This window comes from Schistocerca cancellata, chromosome 10 (assembly GCF_023864275.1).
Source record: "Schistocerca cancellata isolate TAMUIC-IGC-003103 chromosome 10, iqSchCanc2.1, whole genome shotgun sequence".
In the NCBI taxonomy this organism is placed as follows: Eukaryota; Metazoa; Arthropoda; class Insecta; order Orthoptera; family Acrididae; genus Schistocerca; species Schistocerca cancellata.
Window position 1 is genome coordinate 170196201 of NC_064635.1, and position 24841 is coordinate 170221041.

Consider the following 24841-nt stretch of genomic DNA (forward strand, 5'->3'; position numbering starts at 1 on the left):
TGAACGAGCATTCCGCAAACAGCGGTCGAATGTTCACCTGCTACTGTCCTGTGCATCTATGGAAACAGGTAGAAAAGTGAAACTATTATTCGGCGCTAAATGGTTGGACGTCCACTACTCGTCACAGAGCGGAGGTCTCGGAGGCTTGTCTGCTCTGTGACGGAGGCATCTCTGCCGAATAATCACAGAGCTAGTGCGTGCACACCGTACATTGTGGATGACTGCTGTGGAGCTCCATTTTCAACAACGTGTTTACTTGTTCTTTCAACAACGTCAGTTAAGACTGCAGTGGCTATGGAACCAGTGGGATTTGACCGTCGATCAGTGGAAATGTGTCGGGTTCTCCGGTGAATCCCATTTTTGCTACACTAGGTAGACTGTCGTCTCCACTAGCGCCGTCATCGACGTGAACGGTGACTCGAAACATAGCATAATACAGGGTGTTTATAAATGAATATCTGGGTTTTAACGCTTTATAAAATTTATTATATTAGACTTACAGTGTGAGCACCATTTTAAGTTCCTCTTTCATTTGACATACCATTTATAACTGTAAGGTTCTTGGTAAAACTGTTTGTCACACAGCACACACAGTCTATAGCCGAGTTCTTCCCAATCGTTGATAAGTGTGTCTTCAGTGATTGTAGCTACAGCTGCTTCAATCCAGTTTCTTAATTCAGGGAGATCTGCTGGTAGTAGAGGCATGCACACACGATCCTTGAAGCCCCAAAGGAAAAAAATCGCATGGCGTTAGGGCTGCTTTGCATGGCATCCACGTTCACCCGACCTGTCATTAGGCCCCTAGCGGCATATCCAGCAGTGAAGTTCAACCAATGATGTACTTCATTTTCCAGCACGATGGTGCTACACCTCACTGGCATAGTGAAGTTCTCTCCCTCATCTTCTTCTAACTGAGGGAAGAGCCATTGCTTTAGTGTTTCAAGGTAATAGGTACAAGTTACAGTAGGTTCGCCAAAAAAGAAAGACCAATAGACTTTCCGCCTGGATACGGCACAAAAAAGTATCTTTAGGGGACTCTTGTTACATTTGTACCACCTCATAAGAATTTTCTGAACCCCAGATGCGCACATTGTGAGTGTTAACACGTCTTCAGTGATGAATCGACCTTTCACCTTAGTGGACAACATGATCCAGAAAATCTTCATCGACATGAAACATTTAGTTTGCAAAGTTGGCACCTAATCCATGGTCTGCCGGCTTTAGAGCCTGTAATAACTGTAAACGATGAGGACATAGTTGTACGCGTTTTCTTAACATTCGTGGATGGTATCATCAGTTTGAAGATACCAGCTGCTCTGTAATCACCTCGAGGATCACAACCGAACTTAATCCGGAATGCACCTTGCACAGTAACTACAGATTCGGTCTTTGCAAACTGCAAAACGCAAAACGCTTTCTGTTCACTAGTCGCCATCTTCGCTACTACCGCTGTCTAACGGATTGCGGCGGAGACATTGGCACCAGTGCGCATTCTCAGCGCGCAAACAAGACTGTCTGAGTTGCTCTTTCATTTGACATATCATTTATAACTGTAAGTTTAATGTAATAAATATTATAAAGCGTTATAACCCCGATATTCATTTATAAACACCCTGTACTGCTCCCACGAGCCTACGTCGGACGAGGGACATTCCGTTCTGCTCTTGCATGCGATCTGCGGTAGCAACCAGACATATTGACAGTTGCAAACCACCTGCATCCCTTCATGCTTGATGTCTTCCCCGACAGTGAAATCTTTCAGCAGCATAACTGTCCGTTTCTTGGAGCCAGAACCGTGCTACAGACGTTGGAGGAAAATTATAGTGAAATAACGTTGTCTTGGCAACAAAATTCGACTGATGTAAATACTATGGAACCGGTCTCAGGTCGCTATCAGGCGCCATCACCGCGTACGCAAATCAGTGGCCCATTATCTACGCGAATTTCATGGCCTGTGCTTAAACATCTAATGCCACGTACGTCCATAAACCTACCAAGAAACGGGAACGAAATACATGGCTGATTCTGCTTACGAGGGATAAACAAGTGTAAGTAGGCTGTTTAGATTTTTATATTGGTAATGCCACGTAGCGCTCTGTATGAAAATCACTGGCTGTGCTGTGTGCAGTATGCTATGTAAGTAGGCTGTTTGTTTTCTTTATGTAAGTAGGCTGTTTAGATTTTTATATTGGTAATGCCACGTAGCGCTCTGTATGAAAATCACTGGCTGTGCTGTGTGCAGCCTGTGGCTAGTTTGCATTGTTGTCTGCCATTGTCTGCCATTGTTGTCATGAACTGCTATAGCTGGATGTGAAAGGCGCGTAGCGTTGGGCAGTTGGAGGTGAGCCGCCACCAGTGGTGGATGTGGGGAGAGAGATGGCGGAGTTTTGATAATTTGTAATACTGGATGTCAATTATGCATATTAAGGTAAATACAGTGTTTTTTCTCTATTAGAATCTTTCATTTGCTAACTATCCCTATCAGTAGTTAGTGCCTTCCGTAGTTTGAATCTTTTATTTAGCTGGCAGTAGTGGCACTCGCTGTATTGCAGTAGTTCGAGTAACGAAGATTTTTGTGAGCTAAGTGATTTCTGAAAGGTATAGTTTAATGTTAGTCAGGACCATTCTTTTGCAGGGATCTTTGATAGTCAGATTGCGTTGCGCTAAATAATATTGTGTGTCAGGTTAAGCACAGTTTTGTATAATTTATTCAAAGGGGACGTTTCACAAGGTATTAAGCTGGTCGTCATAATATTTTGTCAGCTTTAAATGCCAGTTCTCGAAATTTTCTCAATAGTGTTCCCCTCCATGGATTCCAGTCTGAGTTCCTGAAGCATCTCCATAACACTTGTGTGTTGTTCGAACCTACCAGTAACAAATCTAGCAGCCCATCTCTGAATCGCTTCAATGTCTTCCTTGAAGCCGACCTGATATGGATACCAAACACTCTAACAGTACTGAAGAATAGGTCGTACTAGTGTCCTACATGGCGTCTCGTTTGATGCCATTCATCACACAATTTGTAGTTAGTGTAAGTCATCTTGTATCATCCTACAGTTACTTAAGGTCGACACCTTACAGTACACCACAGTATCTTCAGCAAACAACCGCAGCCGGCCGCTGTGGCCGAGCGATTCTAGGCGATTCAGTCCGGAAACGAGCTGCTGCCACGGTCGCAGGGATGGCTGTGTGTGATATCGTTAGGTTAGTTAAGCTTACATAGTTCTAAGTCTTAGGGGACTGATGATCTCAGATGTTAACTCCCATAGTTCTCAGAGCCATTTGAACCAAACAACCGCAGATTGCCGTCAACTCTGCCAGATCATTTATGTAGATAGAGAATAACAGCAGTCAGTCATATCACACTTTATTGGGGCACTGCTTTGTTCCCCAAACAGTGTTCTGACTAGTTTGATGTGGCCCGCCATGAATTCCTCTCCTGTGCCAAATTCTTTATCCTGGAGTAGCACTTGCAACCTACATCCTCGGAGATTGGAGTATATCCAGCAAGTAGTTGGCCGCCTCTGCAGCTCTTGGCAGTTGGCCGCCTCTGCAGCTCTTGGCAGTTGGCCGCCTCTGCAGCTCTTGGCAGTTGGCCGCCTCTGCAGCTGCGATGAGGCCAGTGCAAGAGCTGCAGAGTCCTGTACCATACTATACCACAACACATGCACTAACAGTCGACCTTAACCTCACTGCTAGAGAAGTAAAAGTCTCGCTATGAACGATAATCTCATCGCAGTGTACTGACAAACGCCAACTTGGAATGCGAGTTAGTTACTAGTGCAGACCCAGCCTAGTCCAGCCACCCAACCACTGGCGCACTGAGACTGAGGTCAGAGGCGGCGATCTGAATACTTATTGTGAAGAGGATGATGGTGGCATGTTGCTTGCGAGTCTGTCTTTGGCCTCTCTTCTGATAGGCGCGCTTAATCCAGCGCAACCTTCTTGCTACATGGTTGCCGAACATTGTGATGGCAACACTTTACCCCAGCACATTTTTTTACCCTCCACAGCTCCCTCTAGTACCATGTAAGTTATTCCCTGTTGTCTTAACAGATGTCCTATCATCCTGTCACTTCTCCTTGTCAGTGTTTTCCACATATCCCTTTCCTCTCCAATTCTGCACAGAACCTCCTAATTCCTTACTTTACCAGTCCACCTGTTTTTAGACATTGCCTGTAGAACCACATCTCAAATGGTTAGATTCTCCTTTGTTCCAGTTTTCGCACAGTATTGTGCGCTAGCGAAACATGGACTGTCTTCGAACGTACATCCTCAGAAATTAAGGCCCATCTTTGACACTAGTAGACTTCTCTTGGCCAGGAATGCCCTCTTTGCCAGTGCTAGTCTGCTTTTGATGTCCTCCTTCCTCTGTCTGTCACTGGTTATCTTGCTGCCTAGATACTTGAATTCCTTAACTACATCTACTTGAGACCATCACGCCTGATGAAAGTGATGTGAAGTAGCAGAAATGACAGCAGCGACAAACTTGACGGTTTTATTCGATTTACTCCACTCCATATTATGTACTCATTAAACTGTTTACTACATGAAGATCTGAATGGAATGATTTTCCCACACTTTTCTTATGATATAGAACTTATTCAAGATACCAATGTCGTCAAAGTCTTCAAGCAACTCACATATTTGTTAACCTATTCCATATGCTCATATCATCTTTAACAGCCTGCAGTGGGACACCGTGTCAAACGCTTTCCGTAAATCTAGAAATGTAGAGTCTCCCCTTTTCTGCTAACTACGGATGTAGAGCAACAGACAAAGGCACACCACGGAAATCATGTTTTACCCCCAATGACAGTATGCCTAAATGTTGCAGACAATCCATTGAGACACGTCTCGTGTGTGGACAACCTCTGTCCCATGACAAAATGGCAAGTTATTGAGACAGTTCCCAGGCAAGCAAGATTCCCTGAATCTACCTCCAAAGATCATGTGTGGGTTCAGCTTGGACGTTAGTTATATACTTTTCTGAAGCAAGCTGGGAGGTACCGGCTTTGGGCTGGCTGGGCTGGGAAGGGTGTTACAGTCAGTGCCAGCATCCAGGCCACAGTGTTTGCAACGTCATGCTGATAAGTGGGCTTGTACGGCAGCGCTCTTTGCAAAATCAGGTCAAATTTTGAGTTACTGAAATAACGTCACGTACCCTCTCAACCGGTGAATTCCACATCATTCCCTCCTCTTCTGCGTGCTTCACCTCTTTTGTCAGGCAGTGTATCAAAAAAACTTGTGTGTGAGGTGAAGTCACACAACAGGCCGCCAAATTATACAGCGCTAATTAGCGCTCTTTTTACTCTTTCCATATCAAGCGGCGGACAAACCCAAAAAACGCTACGAATTACGTAATTAGTAAATTAATCAGGCAGTAGCTGTCAGCTAGCCCCAAAAATGTAGCAGCTCCCTCCAAAGAACTGTGCTTCTCAGGTTCCAGGCTTTGCCAGTTGCAGTTCCAGTTCCAGATTTCGTTCCCCGGCTCCAACGAGTTGCATCGTTAACGCTTTGTCTCTTCTGGAAAACATCTTTAACAGACGCGGCTCGTGAAACGGAATGTATTAAAATACATTTCTCAGTGCTGGATTACAGGATTTGAATTATCTGGGCGCATTTCAAATATTCCAACACTGATTTTGAAAACGTAACGGCCACTGCTAGGACTAAGACTTAAAATGCCCGTGGGGTCCAAATGGCAGAGCTTTGGGGGCCGTTTTGTACAGAGTACAGCTCAGAGGCTGTGTACCTTCAGCCTAACAGCCCTAAGCTACGTCTGCGTCATGTCTAAGTCACAAGCCGAACTTGGGAGACGGCATATGGGATTTCGTCCTAATTAGTAGAAGCCCATATTTGGTTGGTTTTGTATTATAAGTTACACACTTCGAATATATGCTGATTCAAAGCACCAGAACATATAGGATCTCTAGAATACGCGTCGGTCTTGCTAAGATTTCTTATAATCAAATACCATGTGACTTGTTTAATGACATACGAGCGACTAATGTCTTCAGGGGATCATATAAGTATGTGTGGAAAATTACAAAGGTGCAAACTTACAATGTCAGAGTTAAGTGGTTCGCGTCCTGCTCTCTCTAAACTTTTTTATTCATGTATTTTTAAAGACTCTGGTCTTTCCTTATTAATTTAATATCAGTATGTCCTGTTACATGAAGTGTTGTGTACAGACAATAGCGCTCTTTCTCTTAGTGATGAGTTTATTCCATTGTGTGAACACGCCGTGAAATATGGGCCAACGAACTGTAAGGTTATTTTCTAACCCACTCCCTGATTCGTTCGTTATTCAGTGTTAGTGATTTTTGGCTAACTTAACACTCATGGTTAATGGCAACATCACTGGTTTGTCGCGTAATCTCGTTAACACAGCGGACTGGAGACACACACACACACACACACACACACACACACACACACACACACACACACACACACACACGCACTCTGAAACGTCTCTAGTTTATAACTGAAAACAGGAAACACTAGTGCTTTATATGTTTGTTTCACCACGTGTTTAATAACATCTCTCCAAACGCCTCATATAGTATTGTTTATAGCGATAAAGTGTCGGAAAATCTTAAGATGGTAGATAAGAAATTGGAGTTCCATTTTAGTCTTATTTAGTAGTTGACTCTGAAACCGAAATAAGATACAGTAGGAAAACTTTTGACTAGAGTGAGTAGAAAACAGCCCCCATTGAAACCGTGCTACGCTACAGATCGGCCAGAGCTCTTAGCAGGAGACGAAGAGGCTGCGGCCGGTACTAACCGTGTCGTTGTCATGTCACTAAGCTGACATTGTGAGTAAAGGCACTGCACATTAACACAGGGTTAACAGTGTGAATAACGTGTTTTGTTAATTTCTGCCTTAATGCAGTCCTCGGACAGAGAAGGCCAAGAAATGCAGAGAGCTACAGTGCCTGCAGTCTGCTAAACTTTACGGCGCTCTGCGTTCTTGGAGAGCTGAGACACAGCAGGTGACTTTGTGTTATTTTTACGAAATTCCTTTAATGTGTTACGGTTATATACCTCCTTCGTGAGACGCCTGAGCAGCACCGCTAGGGGGAAGCTGCCAGCCGACGGCCACACCGCGGCAGATGATGCCGGTAGATAAGCCTGCGTCACTGATATTTTATTTTTTATCGATTGAATATTGTAAATCAGTTTTTCCTGTAACAATATACAATAATTAGTATTTGGCAGATAGAGCAGACTCTGCAGCTAGTCATTAACAAACTGACAGGATGGAAGTATTGAAATGGCTACACCCGATTATAGCAGAATGTTTTGTTAAATATTGTGGGTAATCACTTACGAATAACCCAAAAAAATTTATTCCCGTTTGACTCGTACAGTTTGATTTTCACCAGTAAGAGTCAAACCTCACCGATAGTGAAGTAATGTCAGTCAATGGTGTTGATAGATAATTCATATGTTTACACTACATTGAATTGCATGTATAAATAAATCAGAAACTCTGCCTACAGCCAAGTGTAGTATGCAATCATCAAAGGCATGCGCTATGCAGGGAAACAGCCCTGGCTGAGTTCGCAGAAGGCCTGGAAGCGCACTCTTGCGAGGATCCTTCCCGGGTGGTCAGGCTGGATTAGCCGCCCGCCCAGGGAGTCCACAACTGTTTCGTGGATACGTGTGTGGCGAGCATGGGACCCCAAGCTAGTGCAGCTCTTCCCCTTCCTGGTTGCATAACTTCCCTTTCCACATCGCTCCCTGTCCCCGATCCTCCTCCCACTTCGCCCCTTCCCCCTCCCCCCCTCCCTCCCTTCCTCCCTTTGGTAGTGTGTTTTGTGCCTACATCCGGAGACAGGTGCTTGTGACTGTAAGATGTGATTCCCCTTATTTTATTCTGTACTGGAAACTCTCACTTTCTACTTCGTCATTCTCTTTTCCTTCTTTCCTTTACCCCCTTCTACGAGGTGCCTTCAAGTTCTAAGGCCTCAGATTTTTTTTTCTAATTAACTACTCACCCGAAATCGATGAAACTGGCGTTACATCTCCACGTAATCGCCCTGCAGACGTACACATTCTTCACAACGCTGACGTCATGATTCCATGGCAGCGGCGAAGGCTTCCTTAGGAGTCTGTTTTGAGCACTGGAAAATCGCTGAGGCCATAGCAGCACGGCTGGTGAATGTGCGGCCACGAAGAGTGTCTTTCATTGTTGGAAAAAGCCAAAAGTCACTAGGAGCCAGGTCAGGTGAGTAGGGAGCATGAGGAATCACTTCAAAGTTGTTATCACGAAGAAATTGTTGTGCAACGTTAGCTCGATGTGCGGGTGCGTTGTCTTGGTGAAACAGCACACGCTCAGCCCTTCCTGGACGTTTTTGTTGCAGTTCAGGGAGGAATTTGTTCTTCAAAACATTTTCGTAGGATGCACCTGTTACCGTAGTGCCCTTTCGAACGCAATGGGTATGGATTACGCCCTCGCTGTCCCAGAACATGGACACCATCATTTTTTTCAGCACTGGCAGTTACCCGAAATTTTTTTGGTGGCGGTGAATCTGTGTGCTTCCATTGAGCTGACTGGCGCTTTGTTTCTGGATTGAAAAATGGCATCCGTGTCTCATCCATTGTCACAACCGATGAAAAGAAAGTCCCGTTCATGCTGTCGTTGCGCGTCAACATTGCTTGGCAACATGCCACACGGGTAGCCGTGTGGTCGTCCGTCAGCATTCGTGGCACCCACCTGGATGACACTTTTCGCATTTTCAGGTCTTCATTCAGGATTGTGTGCACAGAACCCACAGAAATGCCAACTCTGGAAGCGATCTGTTCAACAGTCATTCGGCGATCCCCCCAAAACAATTCTCTCCACTTTCTCGATCATGTCGTCAGACCGGCTTGTGCGAGCCTGAGGTTGTTTCAGTTTGTTGTCACACGATGTTCTGCCTTCATTAAACTGTCGCACCCACGAACGTACTTTCGACACATCCATAACTCCATCACCATATGTCTCCTTCAACTGTCGATGAATTTCAATTGGTTTCACACGACGCAAATTCAGAAAACGAATGATTGCACGCTGTTCAAGTAAGGAAAACGTCGCCATTTTAAGTACTTAAAACAGTTCTCATTTTCGCCGCTGGCGGTAAAATTCCATCTGCCGTACGGTGCTGCCATCTCTGGGACGTATTGACAATGAACGCGGCCTCATTTTAAAACAATGCGCATGTTTCTATCTCTTTCCAGTCCGGAGAAAAAAAATCTGAGGCCTTAGAACTTGAATGCACCTCATACATTGCAGCGTTTGAGAATCCTTTCCTTCTGTTTGTTCCGCCCTTTCTCTCTGCCTTTCCTCCCTTTCTCTTTCTCTCTCTCTCTCTCTCTCTCTCTCTCTCTCTCTCTCTCTCTCTCTCTCTCTCTCTCTGTGTGTGTGTGTGTGTGTGTGTGTGTGTGTGTGTGTGTGTGTGTGTGTGTGTGTGTGTGTGTGTCGGCCGACTCATTCATTCCCACGCATAACTGGTGACAGGGTATGCGTAATTCTCTGCCCTGGGTAGACAACCAGGGTTAGGGGGTATGTACGTGTCCTACTTCAGACCAGGCCCAGGGAGGGGTGATTACCAGAGTTGGCACCTTCAGAACGTGCTGATTGGTTCCTCTGTCCACACCTTAGGTCACACCTCCTGAGAAATGGATGCACACTCCTTCCTAGTTGGGGCCCTCTCTGAGGGCACTTACGCATTAGGTGATCAATCCGAGTCGCCGGTAATCACTGGGGATACATTCTCAATGGTTTCCTCTACTTCAAGTTATGCCCACAAGAGAAAACTAGATGGGTCTCAGCCAAGGACAGTTTGTCCATCAGTGTCAAAGTTCCCAGTTGTTTCTCGGTCTGACCAGGTAAATACTTCTCCACAGTCAACCTTTTCATTATTCAGAAAGGTGTCGCAATTGCAGGCCCTGTAATGTCTCGTTCAAAGTTACGAAATGGTACCTTGTCGTTAGAAACACACAGTGCCTTCCAGGTGCATAAATTGCTTCGAACTACGCTGGTGCGCTTCCACCCGAACAGGGAAGGTGTGCAGCATACTTCACTCATTGTGCGGGCTGGTGTATACAAGATCACTCGATAGATTATCCAATGAGGACATTCAGAATTACCTGGCATAAAGGCCATACATCGAGTAATGAAAAGGGTTGGAAAGCAATTGGTACTCTTCAAATTTGACAGAGTTCACCTTCCATCGAACATTAAAGTGGGATATGAGAATTTCAGTTCGCCCTTACACCCCCAAACCTATGTGTTGCTATCGGTGTCAGAGGATTAATGAAACCAGGCAGTCGTGTTCCAATATCGCCAAATGCATAACCTGTGGCATGGATGCCCCTGAGGGTGATTGTCTACCCCCCCCCCCCCACCACCACCACCACCCCCCCCCCCCCTCGCTGCATCAACTTTACGGGCGACCACGCTGTTTCCTCTATAGATTGCCCTATTTTTAAAGATGAACACATTATTCACAAAATCAGAGTGAAGGAAAATGTGACTACCTTTGCCGTGCTCCCAGTGGGTAAATAAAGCATTGTCCTCGCCTCTCCTTGACCTCCCAAGAAGTTAGGAATGCAGACTTGTGATATCGCCTTTAGCGCCCTGGTCGTCAGATGCGCAAGCCCAAAGATCGCCCATTCAACCTCCCACTATCACCAGCCTACTCTGACTCAACTTCCCTCGGCTTCTGCTAAACCATGGGCCACAAAATCGGATGCCTGGACTTCCAAAACTAGAGCCTCCTTTGAAGATTTTTTTTTTTTCGTACCCAGACCTCACAACCCTCCACTCCTTCAACTCAACGTCCTGCTTCCAGGAAGGCTCGGAAGAAACACAGTCCACTAGATCTAGAACTACTTAAACATGACATCACACACATCCATGCCCGAGGCAGGATTCGAACCTGCGATTGTAGCACCAGTGCGGTTCCGGACTGAAGCCCCTAGAACTGCTTGACCACAGCGGTCGGCTGACTGAAATTACGGCTTGAAATTTATCCAGATTTTCTAACCGCAACATGTTTCAACTCTACGTTCTTTTGTCACTCGGACACCGAGAAACACTGTTCAAACGTCAGAAATTTGTGGATTATCTTGAGCTTGGTTCATCGAATTTTAACGAAAGATTTGGGAATGAACAACGGTCTGTGGACACGAGCTCTAGAATGTTTTTCAACATTTTCGTCAATTCGAGCAGTTGATGGACGTCCAGGACGAGGTTCGTTATCAGTCGACGTGTCGCCAGTTTTAAATCGAGCAAACCAGCTGAACACTTGAGTTTATCCAATAGCGTCATCTTGGTAAGCCGTTTTCAGCATTAAAACAGTTTCAGCGGCATTTTTACAGCGCCAACAAAAACAATCGCTACAGATGAACAGAAAAAGCCACGTCGATAACATAGGCGGCACTGAACTGGCAGTGTGTTGCGTTATACGCGCCTAGAGGCAGAAATGCGTCCAGGGCAGACGGCGTTGTGTACCCAGTTGCACCCCATACCATAACTGCATGTGTTGGGCCCGCATGACGGTGACGAATGCAGTTGCACGTTACGACAGCCTCGACAAACGGACATGTCCATCTTGAGACAGCACGTAGTCTTTCAGGTGAGTCACGGTTCTGAGTCGTCATTGTTCGTGCGACTGCAGGCGTGCCTCTCTCTGCTGGTGCGTCAAGGGAAGCCGCAATAGAGGTGTAAAGTCTCCTTACATCCTGCCTCCCCTGTCTCTGCCGCTACCATTGCAGCAGCTCAACTTGCCGCAACGGAGACGCAGGAGAACACAGCGGTTGAAGAGAGCAGCTTGGGTTTCCACTAGCCTGACGTGCTTTCAGTCTGCAGCGCCTGAGAACAGGTTGCTCTTTCAGTCCACCGTGACCACAGAATAACCAGGCATGTGCCGGCCAGGGTGGCCGAGCGCTACTAGGCGCTACAGTCTGGAATCGCGCGACCGCTACGGTCGCAGGTTCGAAACCTGCCTCGGGCATGGATGTGTGTGATGTCCTTAGAACTACTTAAACCTAACTAACCTAAGTTCTAGGGGACTGATGAGCTCAGAAGTTACGTCCCAAAGTGCTCAGAGCCATTTTTTAACCAGGCATGTGTTTGCGTAGATAGGTACACTGCAACTCATTTACCATAACTATGCGAGCAGCAAAATGAACAAACCGAACGACCAGCATATTGAGGAGGAATTAAGAACTGGGCTCTGATTCGTCACTGGCATATATTCACTAAGTCCAGCAGTGGAAACGTTTTTGTGTGTTTGTGTAAAAAGTTACCAACTGACATGCACTACGAAACCTACCGACTCCTTTGTTAAGACGTACTTGTCAATTTCACCAGAATACTCGAGGTCCTCGAATGAGTGACAGCCAGCTTCGTTCTCTTTTAAAATATTTATGGTCTGAGGAAACTGAAGTGTGTGAAAATCTGTACTACGGACTGGAGACCATTTAGCAGTCCATAACCTTTCTAAATTTAGGGCAAATATTGATCGACATTTTATCCGTATTTCACTCAGTGGCTATTAAAAACCACATTCTGTTGGTCTTTCAGCTTTCTTCGCCTTATGTTGCATACTAAGCTTTTCTTTCATACTAAAACGCATACTTTAAAGAGGTTTTTCAGGTCTTATTGATCTATAGTTTTTCCTAAAATGATTTCCGGAATTAAGAATGAACTGTTTTGGCCACTAACACTTGCAGGAAAAGGTAATTGAAAACACATTAAAGAAACGTTTCAGAAATAAAGTTTCTTTGACCTAAGTTGGCGTTGCACTTTAACAGAAGTCTTCTGGTTCATACGCGCAAAGGATATCGACGTCGAGATGTTTCTGCTTATTACAGAAGAAATGCGTTGGAAGTGGCCTGATGATGGTTCGAATTGAGAACAGCCAGTACTAGTGGATAGACGGTGAAGTTGAGAGAACACCGTTCCTATTGAAATAAATAAATCCCGAAATAGAATGCTGCAGAGTGAAAATTTCAGTGTGCGCACTGATATGAAACTTCCTGGCAGATTGAAACTGAGTCTCGGACCGGCACACAAACTCGGGACCTTTGCCTTTCACGGGCAAGTGTTCTACCAACTTAGCTACACAAGAACGACTCACGCCCCCGTCCTCACACTTGCCCGCGAAAGGCAAGTCACGAGTTCGTGTCTCGGTCCGGCACACAGTTTTAATCTGCCAGGAAGTTTCAATCACGAAGTATGCAACAAAGAAGAGGACAAATAAAATAAATTTTCTGGCCTAAAATGTACGAAAATGAATATATATTTCACTGAGCCGCGTTTTGTGACGCTGTGCTTTTTTTTTAATCCGTTAACATTCGATCCCTCGTCATAACACTACGATGGACGCGTACATACAAAGTGCTACGAAGCGTTGCACAAGGCGAAGACGGGCAGGCAAGGAAGACAACTGTAGCCTGCTTGCGTTGGGCGTAGCTTTGCCTGAATGGGAGCAAAGCAACCTGCCTATTCTGCTGCAAACGTGCTCGAGCTTGCCTACCTGGCTAACAGGCAAGCATGGGCAGGTTACAAGCGGACTGTGTACACATCTGGGCCGGAACCGTGATCTCCTCGCCGACAGCTTGTGCTGCTCCACACGTCGCCGTGCTGACACTGTGGATACTTGCTACCGCAGACGAGGCCATCTTTAACGTGTTTTTGCATGAACTGTTCTCAGTGAACATCGTAAACAAGATGAACAATAGAGCCCGCTTACCCGATCGCCGGCGTCGGACATGTTGACATCAAGTCAGTCGGGATGCTCCACTAGTAAAGCGTCTGGATTGGTGACGATCTTCAGCTTCGAATGTATTCTCCCAAAGCAAATTAAGTTCTTCATAGTGAAACTCACGAAATATCTGCATATGTCTACCAGTTTACGAAGAAAGAAGTTATGCTAGGTGCCGCACCGTAACTAAAATCCACACTGAAAAGCAACTGGTGTATAGTTTGCCTCCACTCGGCCCATCACAAGAGAACTAGAAAGAGTCGAGACAGATGACTCCCCGATACTTTCAACACCGCATAAGAAAATGCCCAAAAGATCTCAGGAAGTTATAAGTAATAGCTTTCAGAGGTGAGGGGCCACGGTCAATCTGTAAAACTACTGCTTCCTGACGTTTCGTTGCCAACTGTGGGCAACATCTTCAGAGGTGAGTCAACGATTGGCTGCCAGGCCGTGGAGGTCCCGTTTATACAGAGCACATCGAGGGCACCACGATACGTCGTGTGGTGGACCCGACAGTAAGTCTGTCATATGTTTGCTGCAATCTATTGCCTTTAGATAAGAATAATGATGTAAGTCAGAGACAAAGTCGACCGCCATATATTACCTAACTTTAAGCATTTCTTCATACAATATAAGCTTTCACGGCCGGTATTGTCTTCACTTAAAACTTCCGGGCTGATAGGCCGTGGTCGAAGTATAAAACACTCTCCTGACGTTTCGTCTCCGACTGCGGGAGACATCCTCGGAGGTAAAGCGGCGAACTGCGAAGAGAACTCGACGAAGCGCTGATTATATAGGCAGTACAGAGGGCGCCACAGTCGATCACGTGGCGTCGGTGGTCTCTGGTAATGCCAACATTCTCGATTGAAAGTAATCGATCGTCACGCTTGCGGTGCAACGCTGACATCCAAATTTTATCCAGTTTAACACCTTCGTCTTTCCTGTTAAAATTATTACGATGTTTATCAATCTCGATAGCCTCTCTATACAAGCGTGCATAATAATGCGAGGTTTTTGATAAGACGCTCGTCTCGCTGAATTTTATTTCATGATCACCTTCCTGGTAAACATGTTCCACTACGGCCGATTTATCCGTGTGACCCAGGCGGCAATTCCTCTTATGTTCAACAAGACGGGTGTTCACACTTTGTGGTACCGATGTAAACCTGTCCACAACTACAACGAATTTTATATACCCCCGGTGTAGCCAAAGGGTCTCGTGCATCTTTTGCCGACCTTAAAAATTCTTTTATTTGTCTGGTGGGTCTGAAAATAGTTTCCACCCCATGCTTGCCTAAAACTTTCCCAATGCGGTCTGTGACCTTACTAATGAACGGAAGAAAAACTTTGCCCTTGGACGACTGTTGTTCGTCGTTACTCCTGATTCTCTGCCTAGAGCGAAGTGCTCGATCTATATCCTTGCTAGAATAGCCATTCTTCACGAACGTTGACCGTAGATGTTCAATCTCATCTTTTAAATAAACAGGTTCACAAAGTTTGTACGCCCTGTCTACCAAAGTTTTCATTACACCTCTTTTTTGTCTAGGGTGGTGGTTTGATTCTTTGTGTAGATAACGATCAGTATGTGTAGGCTTTCTATGCACCTTATGGCCCAACGTTCCGTCCCGTCGTTTAATCACAGACACATCCAGGAAGTTCAATTGCCCATTCCTTTTCGTCTCCATAGTAAATTGGATTTTCGGATTAACGCTGTTTAAATGTGTCAGGAAGGCATCCAACTCCTCTGCTCCGTGTGTCCATACTACGAACGTGTCATCGACGTAGCGATACCATCTGGCTGGTCTCTTACTGGCAGTCTGCAACGCCCGTTGTTCAAAAGTCTCCATAAATAAGTTAGCCACAGCAGGACTGAGAGGACTGCCCATAGCCACCCCGTCAATCTGTTCATAAAAATTATTATTGTATTGAAAGTAGGTTGTGGTGAGGCAGTGTCGGAATAATGTCACAATATCGGTAGGAAAAATATCCGCTATGCATAAGATAGCTTCGTTTACCGGAATCATGGTAAATAACGACACAACGTCAAAACTGATGAGGATATCATCCGGGCTCACGCTCATTTCCTTTAACTTGTCAATGAAATGAGCTGAATTTTTAATATGACTGTCCGTCCTACCAACATAAGGCTGCAGCATTGAGGCAAGGTGTCTAGCTAACTCGTGTGTTGGTCCGCCTATAGCGCTGACTATTGGCCTCAACGGAATCCCAGGTTTATGAACTTTGGGTAAGCCATAAAGTCTAGGTGGATATGCTTCTGTTTTACAAAGCAGCTTCTTATTGTCGGAGCCAAATGAAGACGTTTTCACCAGTCGATTTGTCATTCTTAAAATGTTAATGGTCGGATCTTTCTGGAGTTTTTTGTAATTGGAGGGAACTAAAATGTCATTGATTTTTACATGATAGTCCTCACTGTTCAGTATGACGGTGGCATTACCCTTATCTGCATTAAGAACAATAATGTTTTTATCTCCATTTATATCCCTCAGCGCCTTCCTTTGAGTCTGCGACAAATTACTTTTAGGTGGCTTACACGTACGTAAAATCCTAGCCGTTTCCATCCTAATTACGTCAGCGGACTGCTGTGGCAGCTGACGGATACCGGCCTCAATATTTGCTACAATATCCTCTGTGGGTACGTTTTGGGACGTCACAGCAAAATTGCCTCCTTTCGCTAGTACAGAAATTTCAACTTTTGACAAATCTTTAGCAGACAGGTTACAAATAAAAAAAAATGTTTTGCATCACTCCGGTTCCCAGAACTCCTTAAGATAAACGTTGATTGTAGATATTAAGTCAGACACTCCCTTCGTCTGTACAGATGTCACTGAACCCGCCCAAAGATGTAAACAACCATGCATGAGCAGCACCTATTAGACGGAGGGATTCCGACAGCCGATCAGTTCATTCCATCAGGAAGGAGGTACACGCCTCGTGTTGTCCGTAGTTCAACCATGCCTAGACGGTCAACACCGCGGTTCCATCGCGTCCGCATTGTTACTTTGTGCCAGGAAGGGCTCTCAACAACGGAAATCTCCATGAGTCTCTGAATGAACCAAAGCTATGTTGTTCAGACAGGAACTGTCGATGTCACGCCTCGCTCAGGCAGCCCAAGGGCTACAACTGCAGTGGATGACCGCCGTCTACGGATTATGGCTAACCCTGACGACAACGCCACAATGCTGAATAATGCTTTTCGTGCAGCCACAGGACGTCATGTTAAGACTCCAACTGTCCGCAATAGGCTGCATGACGCGCAACTTCACTCCCGACGCCCATGGCGAGGTCATCTTTGCAACCACGACACCATGCAGTGCGGTACAAATGGGCCCAACAACATGTCAAGTGGACCACTCAGAATTGGCATCACGTTCCCTTCAACGATGAATGGTTGAAGGCATATGCGACAGACAGTCGTCGGAGACGTGTTTGTGTCGAAGGCGTTCAGCCTGACCGGGTTGCCTCCACTGTCTAGCGAGTGCAGCAAGGTGGAGGTTCTTTGCTCTTTTGGGGTGGCATTATGTGGGGCCGACGTACGCCGCAGGTGGTCATGGAAGGCGGCCTAACGGCCGTGCGATACGTGAATGAAATCCTCCGACCGACAGTGCAACCACATCAGCAGCATATTGGCGAGGCATTCGTCTTCATGGACGACAATTCGCGCCCCCCCATCGTACACATCTTGTGAATGACTTCCTTCAGGATAACGACAGCGACCAGCATGTTCTCCAGACATGAGCTCTATCTAACCTACCTGGGATAGATGGATAACGGCTGTTGATGGACGACGTGACTCATCAACCACTCTGTCCCACGGCGATTTGGCGTAGATCCATCAGTCTTGACCAACAGTGCCTTGATGAACTAGTGGATAGTACGCCACGACGAATACAGACAAGCATGAACGCAAGGTGACGTGCTGCTTGGTATTAGAGGTACCGATGTGTACAGTAATCTGGACCACCACATCTTAAGGTCTCGCTTTATGGTGGTACCACATGCAATGTGTGGTTTCCATGAGCAATAAAAAGGGAGGAAATGATATTTATGTTGATCCCTATTCCAATTTTCTGTACAGGTTCCGGAACTCTCCAAACCGAGGTGATGCAGGTGCAATTTTTTTTATGGTGTATTAAAATTGTGGCGTTTCTGTAGATTCTCAGTGTGTGCGTAATAATGCGATGTCCTGGCTAACACGCCCGTCTCACTAAATTTTTTTCATGATCACCGTCTTTAAAAACATGTTTCGCTACAGCTGATCTGTCGGTATCTCCCAGTCGACTGTTCATTTTGTGTTCGTTTAAGGGCGTATTGACATGTCTTTACGTTGTTCCAGTATGAACCTTCCCACAGCTACACGGGATTTTATACACCCTAGGACTCGCTAAGGGGTGTCATCCGCCAGTCTTAAATACTCACTAATCTTCTTGGTGGGTCTAAAGATGGTTTCAAATTGGCCAGAACTTTCTCAGTACCGTCGGTAATATTGCTAATAAAGGGAAGAAAAACTTTTCCCCTGACAGTTGCTGAATGTTGTCACACTTTTCTTCTGGGACAGAGTGCTCGATTTATCTGGTTGTCAGCGTATCCATTTTTTCTTAAAAGACGTTCGCAAATTATTTGGTTCATCTTGGAAATAAACTGTCTGAGATACTATTAGCTCAGTCCACGAATGTTTCAATGACACCTCTATACTGCCTGGGCTGATGGTTCGAACCCTTATTGAGGTAACGGTCGGTGTGTGTATCCCGTTTAATTAGGGATACATCCAAAAAATTAAGTCGCCCCTAGCTCTTTTTCTCCATAGTAAATTGTATCTTTGGATTGATACTATTTAGGTACACCAAGAAACCATACAATTCCTCTTCACCGTGATTCCATACTACAAAAATTCGCCTACTTACCGATACCACTTTAAAGGGCTTTTAGTGACATTTCCATGAATAGATTAACAAGAGCTGGACTCAGAGAGCTGCCCGTGGGCCACTCTTCATCACAACGCTAACATTACCCTTACCAACAGTAAGTACAATAATATTCCTGTCGGCATTAATCTCCCTCAACGCCTTCCTTACTCCTTGAGACAAATTACTGCTAGGTGGCTTATCTTCACGTATTATCCTGGCTGTTTCCATCCTGATCTTATCATCGAAATGCGGTGACAACTGGAGAATCTCGGCCTCTATATTAGCTACAATATCCTCAATGAAAACCTTTGATGGAGTTATTGCAAAATTTCTTTCCTTTCAAGAGGACTGAAATTTTTTCCTTAGATAATTCCCCTCTCAAAAAATTAATCACCACACAGTAATCATCTGTAACTCGCGTTTGCTGTCTGTCCTACTAATAGGCAGAGAAGTAGTTCGAGAATTCACAGAAGACACTTCCACACTCAGTTCCATAGATCTAAATGTTAGCCTGTCCACCTCATTCCAGTCACAAAACTGCATTGCATTGCTAATAAATAAGTCGTTGACTCACCTCGGAAGATGTTGCTCGCATTTGGCAACGAAACGTCAGGAAGTAATAGTTCTACAGTTCGACCATGGCCTCTCAGCCCTCAAGTTTTAAGTAATGGAAAGCCTCCACCTTGGATGGCCAGTTTAGACAGCTTTAATGAGCATGCTGTTCCCCGTGTGCTGAATAATTTCTACACTGCAAATGAAACAAGGCCCACTTTGAAGATAGCAGAGTTTAAATTTTCGAGGAAGTATAAACACACTTCATAAATTCTTCGCAGTCTGCCGTTTTCTTCCATCTAAAACCTAAACAGCCGAAACGCTCTCCAGACACGAAGTAATATCAGGGCACAACGAATTCCTTACTTAAAAAGTATCCGACAGGGCAGACATGGGTGTCGTCTACATGGAAGAGACAACCACTTATCGGTCCGGAGCTCATGACCACCGACCTAGTATCGACATAAACCCGATCAGGCCATAGCATTGTCATCTGGCGAGGAGTAACTGCTAGTCAATAGCATCGGTAAGCATGCAATCTTTGTGTAGAATGGGGAAGGCGCGCGATCTATCTGCGTTTGACCGAGGGCAAATTCTGACGGCCTGGAGGTTCTAAAAGAGCATTTCGGAAACTGCACGACTTGTGGGTGTTAGAGTGCCCGTGGCGTCTTCAACACGTGGCGAAACCGAGGTGAAACCGCGTCCACACGTCGTCAGCTTGGGCGGCCACACCTCATTACAGATGTTGGTAGTGAGCCCTCCTTTTAAAGGTGAGCAATACTTCAGGGATCGTTCCTAAATAAACAAATTAATGGCAACAAAACGCCCTTAAAGGGCTAGCTGATGTTTCAGTATTCGGTAAACCATAATTCACATCTAACTAAGCGAACACTAAAGTACGATTATTCCACTGAAAAGTTCTGGGAATACAAGGTGCTTCAGTTGTTCTTTCATTTCATGTATTATTTACAATTGTAGGTTGAAATAATAAATGCTGCAAAGCCTTAAACACTGTTTCAAAAAGGAATATCAGTTTTTCTTACAGATGCTCATGTCGACTCCGTTCGTCACACGGCACACAACGAGGCGATAGGAGAGTTATTCCAAAACCTTGACCACAATGACCGGAGTAATGGTTGCGACAGCTGCTCCAATTCTATTTCTTAATTCGGGTAGATAAATTGGAAGCAGAGGCACATACACACGATCCCTTGCGAACCCCCAAAGGTAAAAATCGCATGTTGTCAGATCGGCTGAACACACAGGCCACACGAAACAAGCTCTGTCATACGACCCCTTGCGGCAAATCAGCGGCCGTTAACCAATCGCTTACTTACACCTGTGAGGCGGCGGACTAAATTCGGTGGTTCGCATCCTTCAAATTGTGGAAACAACAATAGTTCTAGCGCACCAACATAAGAAACCCCAATTAGAGTTACTACACCGAAAAAGGAAAGTACCTAAACTTTCCGCCAGAATATGGCACACAAAACATTCAATTCAGGAGAGTCTCGTTGCAACTGTACCATGTCGTGGGGATTTGCTTACCCCGGTTGCGAACATTACGTGCCGACTTCACAGCCATGCATTTCGTTTGCAAACATTTACTGGATTGTGTCGTCTTCACTGATAAATCGGCGTTTGACGTAATTGGAATTAATGTCAACACACGTAAACAGTAGCCTGTAGACTTTAGAGCTAGTAACAACTGAGAACGACGCACTTGTTAGCTTTCCTTAAAGTCTCCTCATGGACGTCACCGGAATTGCTAATCCACGAATAACGTTCTCAACTTATTTCATGGGGCTACGATTGAAAGAGTCTCTCCCTCGTTCAACACGATCCTCAGTCACGGAAGACGAAGGAAACAGCAAACGCGAATGCGCACAGGTATACGAACAAAATTGTTTGAAATACTCCTTCATGTGATGTGTTATTTTTATAAAAATAAGTTCAATGCAATAAATCCTTACAACTCCGATACTCGTTTTGAAACAGCCGGCACGTTCACCGAGGCAAGCTGAAAAAAATCTTTATCGTCAACACGGTGCGAATCTCAAATGAAAATCAAAATCGTAATGGCTGTTAACCAGCCTAGCAGCTAGCGGCTGTTAATTGGTACTTTTTCCATAAAGGTCACCGATTTGCATTTTTTTCTCTTCTTCCTTTCCTAATTTACCTGCACGAAAGTTTGATTCTCGTTTAATCGTATTACATTTTCCATTTCACGTTTCGGCAGAATTGCCCGTCAGGAAACGTGCCGGAGATAACGGGCCTTCCATTGCGGCTTTATTCAAAGCTCGCTTCTAGGAAGCACCTGGCTATCCAAATTCCGATGTCCGTTACCAGCTCCACACCTGGCGCTCTCTGTAACACGACCTCTTTATTCTTCGTTCTTTATTTATGTGTAATGCCGAGAATTCAGATTTGTATTACAACTGGTCGATATTATCCCCTGGTGGAATTCGACTGTCAGCAACAAAATTTTGTTCCCCATTTAGCGGACTACACGCGAATTGAAGTTACATAGAACAACACATCTACACTACTGCATGAAGACGTCATGTAAAAATCTGAAGTATACCGGTCAGGTACCTTTCGACATTTTTGGTATCAAAATCAAACAATCTCTAATAAATGTTTGGACGGACATAGGCTAATATTTTTTAATTATATGTGGTATGTAAACACATATATAACGATATCTGAAGAGGAAACGTGTTAGCAAAAATCTCGAAAAGTTCTTGGCCAATTTACTTAGTTATTGGATTATCATGCAAATTTTCTGTTTGAAATACGAAGAAAATAGGTCAACATGTCTTCAAGATGTTTGCTAACGTCGTTTCCACTATAGATGTGTAGACTATGCCATCCTAGATTTGTACACAATACAATTATTAACATTTGGAAGGACATTGTGTGCGTGTGTGCGTGTGTGTCCTCGCCAATGGTGGCAACCGGAGCTGGCACACGGAGACAGTTTTTGATTGGTACCTCGGGCGGCGCTTTGCTATTTGGGTTGCACTTGCGGTTGGTGGTTAACTTCAATCTCCACAGCGGATATGTGGCGGCCTGAGCAACAGGATTCATGTTCGGTGTCAGCGTATGACGGTTCTGGTACAAAGTTCCAGGTTTGCTGTTCCTAGCTATTGTTCGTTGTGGAGATCAGCCTGCAAGACGTACTCTACAAATGGAGTTGCCTGTACTCTTTGAGATGGCCGTGGTGGCCGAGCGGTTCTAGGCGTTTCAGTCCGGAACCGTGCGACTGCTACAGTCGCAGGTTCGAATCCTGCCTCGGGCATGGATGTGTGTGATGTCCTTAGGTTAGTTAGGTTAAAGTAGTTCTAAGTGTAGGGGACTGATGACCTCGGATGTTAAGTCCCATAGTACTCAGAGCCATTTGAACCAGTACTTGTACTCTTTGCATGGGGACAAGCGTTTACAGCAGTGGGCGTCAAGGAAGGACGTAGCCTTGTTGAAATTGTACAGCTACTCGTTGTATTCAGTAACGCATGCATTGACAGGCCATCCAACTTTATTGAAGTGCAGTATTTAACTAAAGTGTATGTATGTATGTATGTATGTATGTATGTATGTATGTATGTATGTATGCATGCATGTGTACGTCACTACTTTGTTTGTGCTGTCACACGTCTTCCGTCCACATTGGAGCACCTAAACCTAATACGATGCATGTGAACTGACTGTTCTATCCCGACAGCGTGTACAAAAAGTCAGTATAAATTTGAAAACTGTACCTCTCTATCTACATAATTCCGTGATTTATTCAAATTGACACACATGCTTGGAATAAGGGGTTTTATTAGAACCAAAAAAATACAAACGTTCAGAAAATGTCTGACAGATGGCGCTTTATCTGATCAGAATAGCATCACGAAGTAAGACAAAGCAAAGATGTTCTTTACAGGAAATGCTCAATATGTCCACCATCATTCCTCAACAATAGCTGTAATCGAGGAATAATGTTGTGAACAGCACTGTAAAGCATGTCTGGAGTTATGGTGAGGCATTGCCGTCGGATGTTGTCTTTCAGCATCCCTACAGATGTCGGTCGATCACGACACACTTGCGACTTAAGGTAACCCAAAGCAGGGACAGAGGTCTGGGGACCTGGGAGGCCAAGGATGACGAAAGTGGCGGCTGAGCACACGATCATCACCAAACGACGGGCGCAAGAGATCTTTCATGCGTCTAGCAATATGGGGTGTTTCTTCCTTTTTTTTTTTTGTTCCAATAAAACCCCATGTCATTCCAAGCATGTGTGTCAATTTTTATCTCTCTATCTACATTGTTACGTAGTTTATTAAGTTTACAAATTTATACTGACTTTTTGATCACCTGGTATATATAGGGTGGTCCATCTCAAAGTTTCGGATGAGATTATCTCGGAAACTATGCATAGAGTAAAAATAGTGGGTAAGACAAGTTCGTACGCTCCAAGGGGGATATTAACGTTTTTATGGAGAATCCAAATTTTCAATAAAAAAGTGGGGGTTACCATATAAAAGTTGACCCCGTCCCATCCAAGTTGGCGGGGGCTAGGTCACGTGTAGTATCATTTAATGTCCCCCTTGACATATGGCGCTGAAATCGAGAAAAATTAAAATTGGGGAAGAAATCCGATTTATCTAGAATGATCCAAGAAGGATGCATCAAATCGATACAAAATGTGCACCAATTCTTTCATTACGCCAAATTAAGCTATTTTTTATACAAAATGTGTGCTACCCGCCACAGGTTTTGATGGAGGGAGGCGGAATGGCATTAAAATATCATTAGAGAACTCTTCAAAATTGCATTTCTCACCCGACTGTGAACTATGGCTCTGTATAGAGGTCGGTGCAGTGCAGTGCAGTGCAGTCAGACGTCACTAGATAGCTGCTCGCTACCGTCCGGAGAGAAGCTCAGAGATTTGGCACCGTTCTGAACGCGACGCTGAAGCGAAGGGCGTGGCGGAAAGCCGATCGGGAGAGCTTGCTCTGCCGACGGCCCCATCCGGCCCCCAACCTAGATGGACCGGCTGCGTGACCCGGAAGTCGAGGTGGCCGATTTCCTGGTTCAAAATGGCTCTGAGCACTATGGGACTTAACATCTGAGGTCATCATTCGCCTAGAACTTAGAACTACTTAAACTTAACTAACCTAAGGACATCACACACATCCGTGCCCGAGGCAGGATTCGAACCTGCGACCGTAGCAGTCACGCGGTTCCGGACTGCAGCGCCTAGAACCGCGTGGCCACCACGGTTTTCCTGGGACTAGAAGACGAGCGCAGAGTGTCGGATCGCCGCCCGGCGGAAGGAAGGAAGGGAGATGAGACGGCGTTATGCGGCCAATGCCTCGGCGGAGGCCGCAAGAAGCGGGGAACTCGCCGCCCGGGTATACCGGCGGATACGGCCTGTCCGCTCCGGGAAGACGGCGGAAGACAACACTGATCGGTCGGGTAGCTGTTAATGCGACTTGGACCTCGGTCGAGGAAGCTAGTTGCGTGGGGAGTCGCCGACCGGGGAGGTAACACATTACCGGCGGCCACACCCTGTCCGCAACCTACAGCAACCCGCTCCCAGAAAAGGAACAAG

The 24841-nt window shown here is 45.3% G+C and overlaps 1 protein-coding gene across 1 annotated transcript in view; it reads right to left on the reverse strand.

The window, feature by feature from the left end:
- Positions 1–13774, reverse strand: part of LOC126106222 (saposin-like protein 11) — a 67348-nt gene extending 53574 nt beyond the window's left edge. Inside the window, exon 1 of the mRNA XM_049912452.1 lies at positions 13754–13774. Within this exon, the coding sequence (XP_049768409.1) occupies positions 13754–13774 (21 nt within the window). The remainder of the gene's footprint in view (positions 1–13753) is intronic.
- Positions 13775–24841: the final 11067 nt, after the last annotated feature.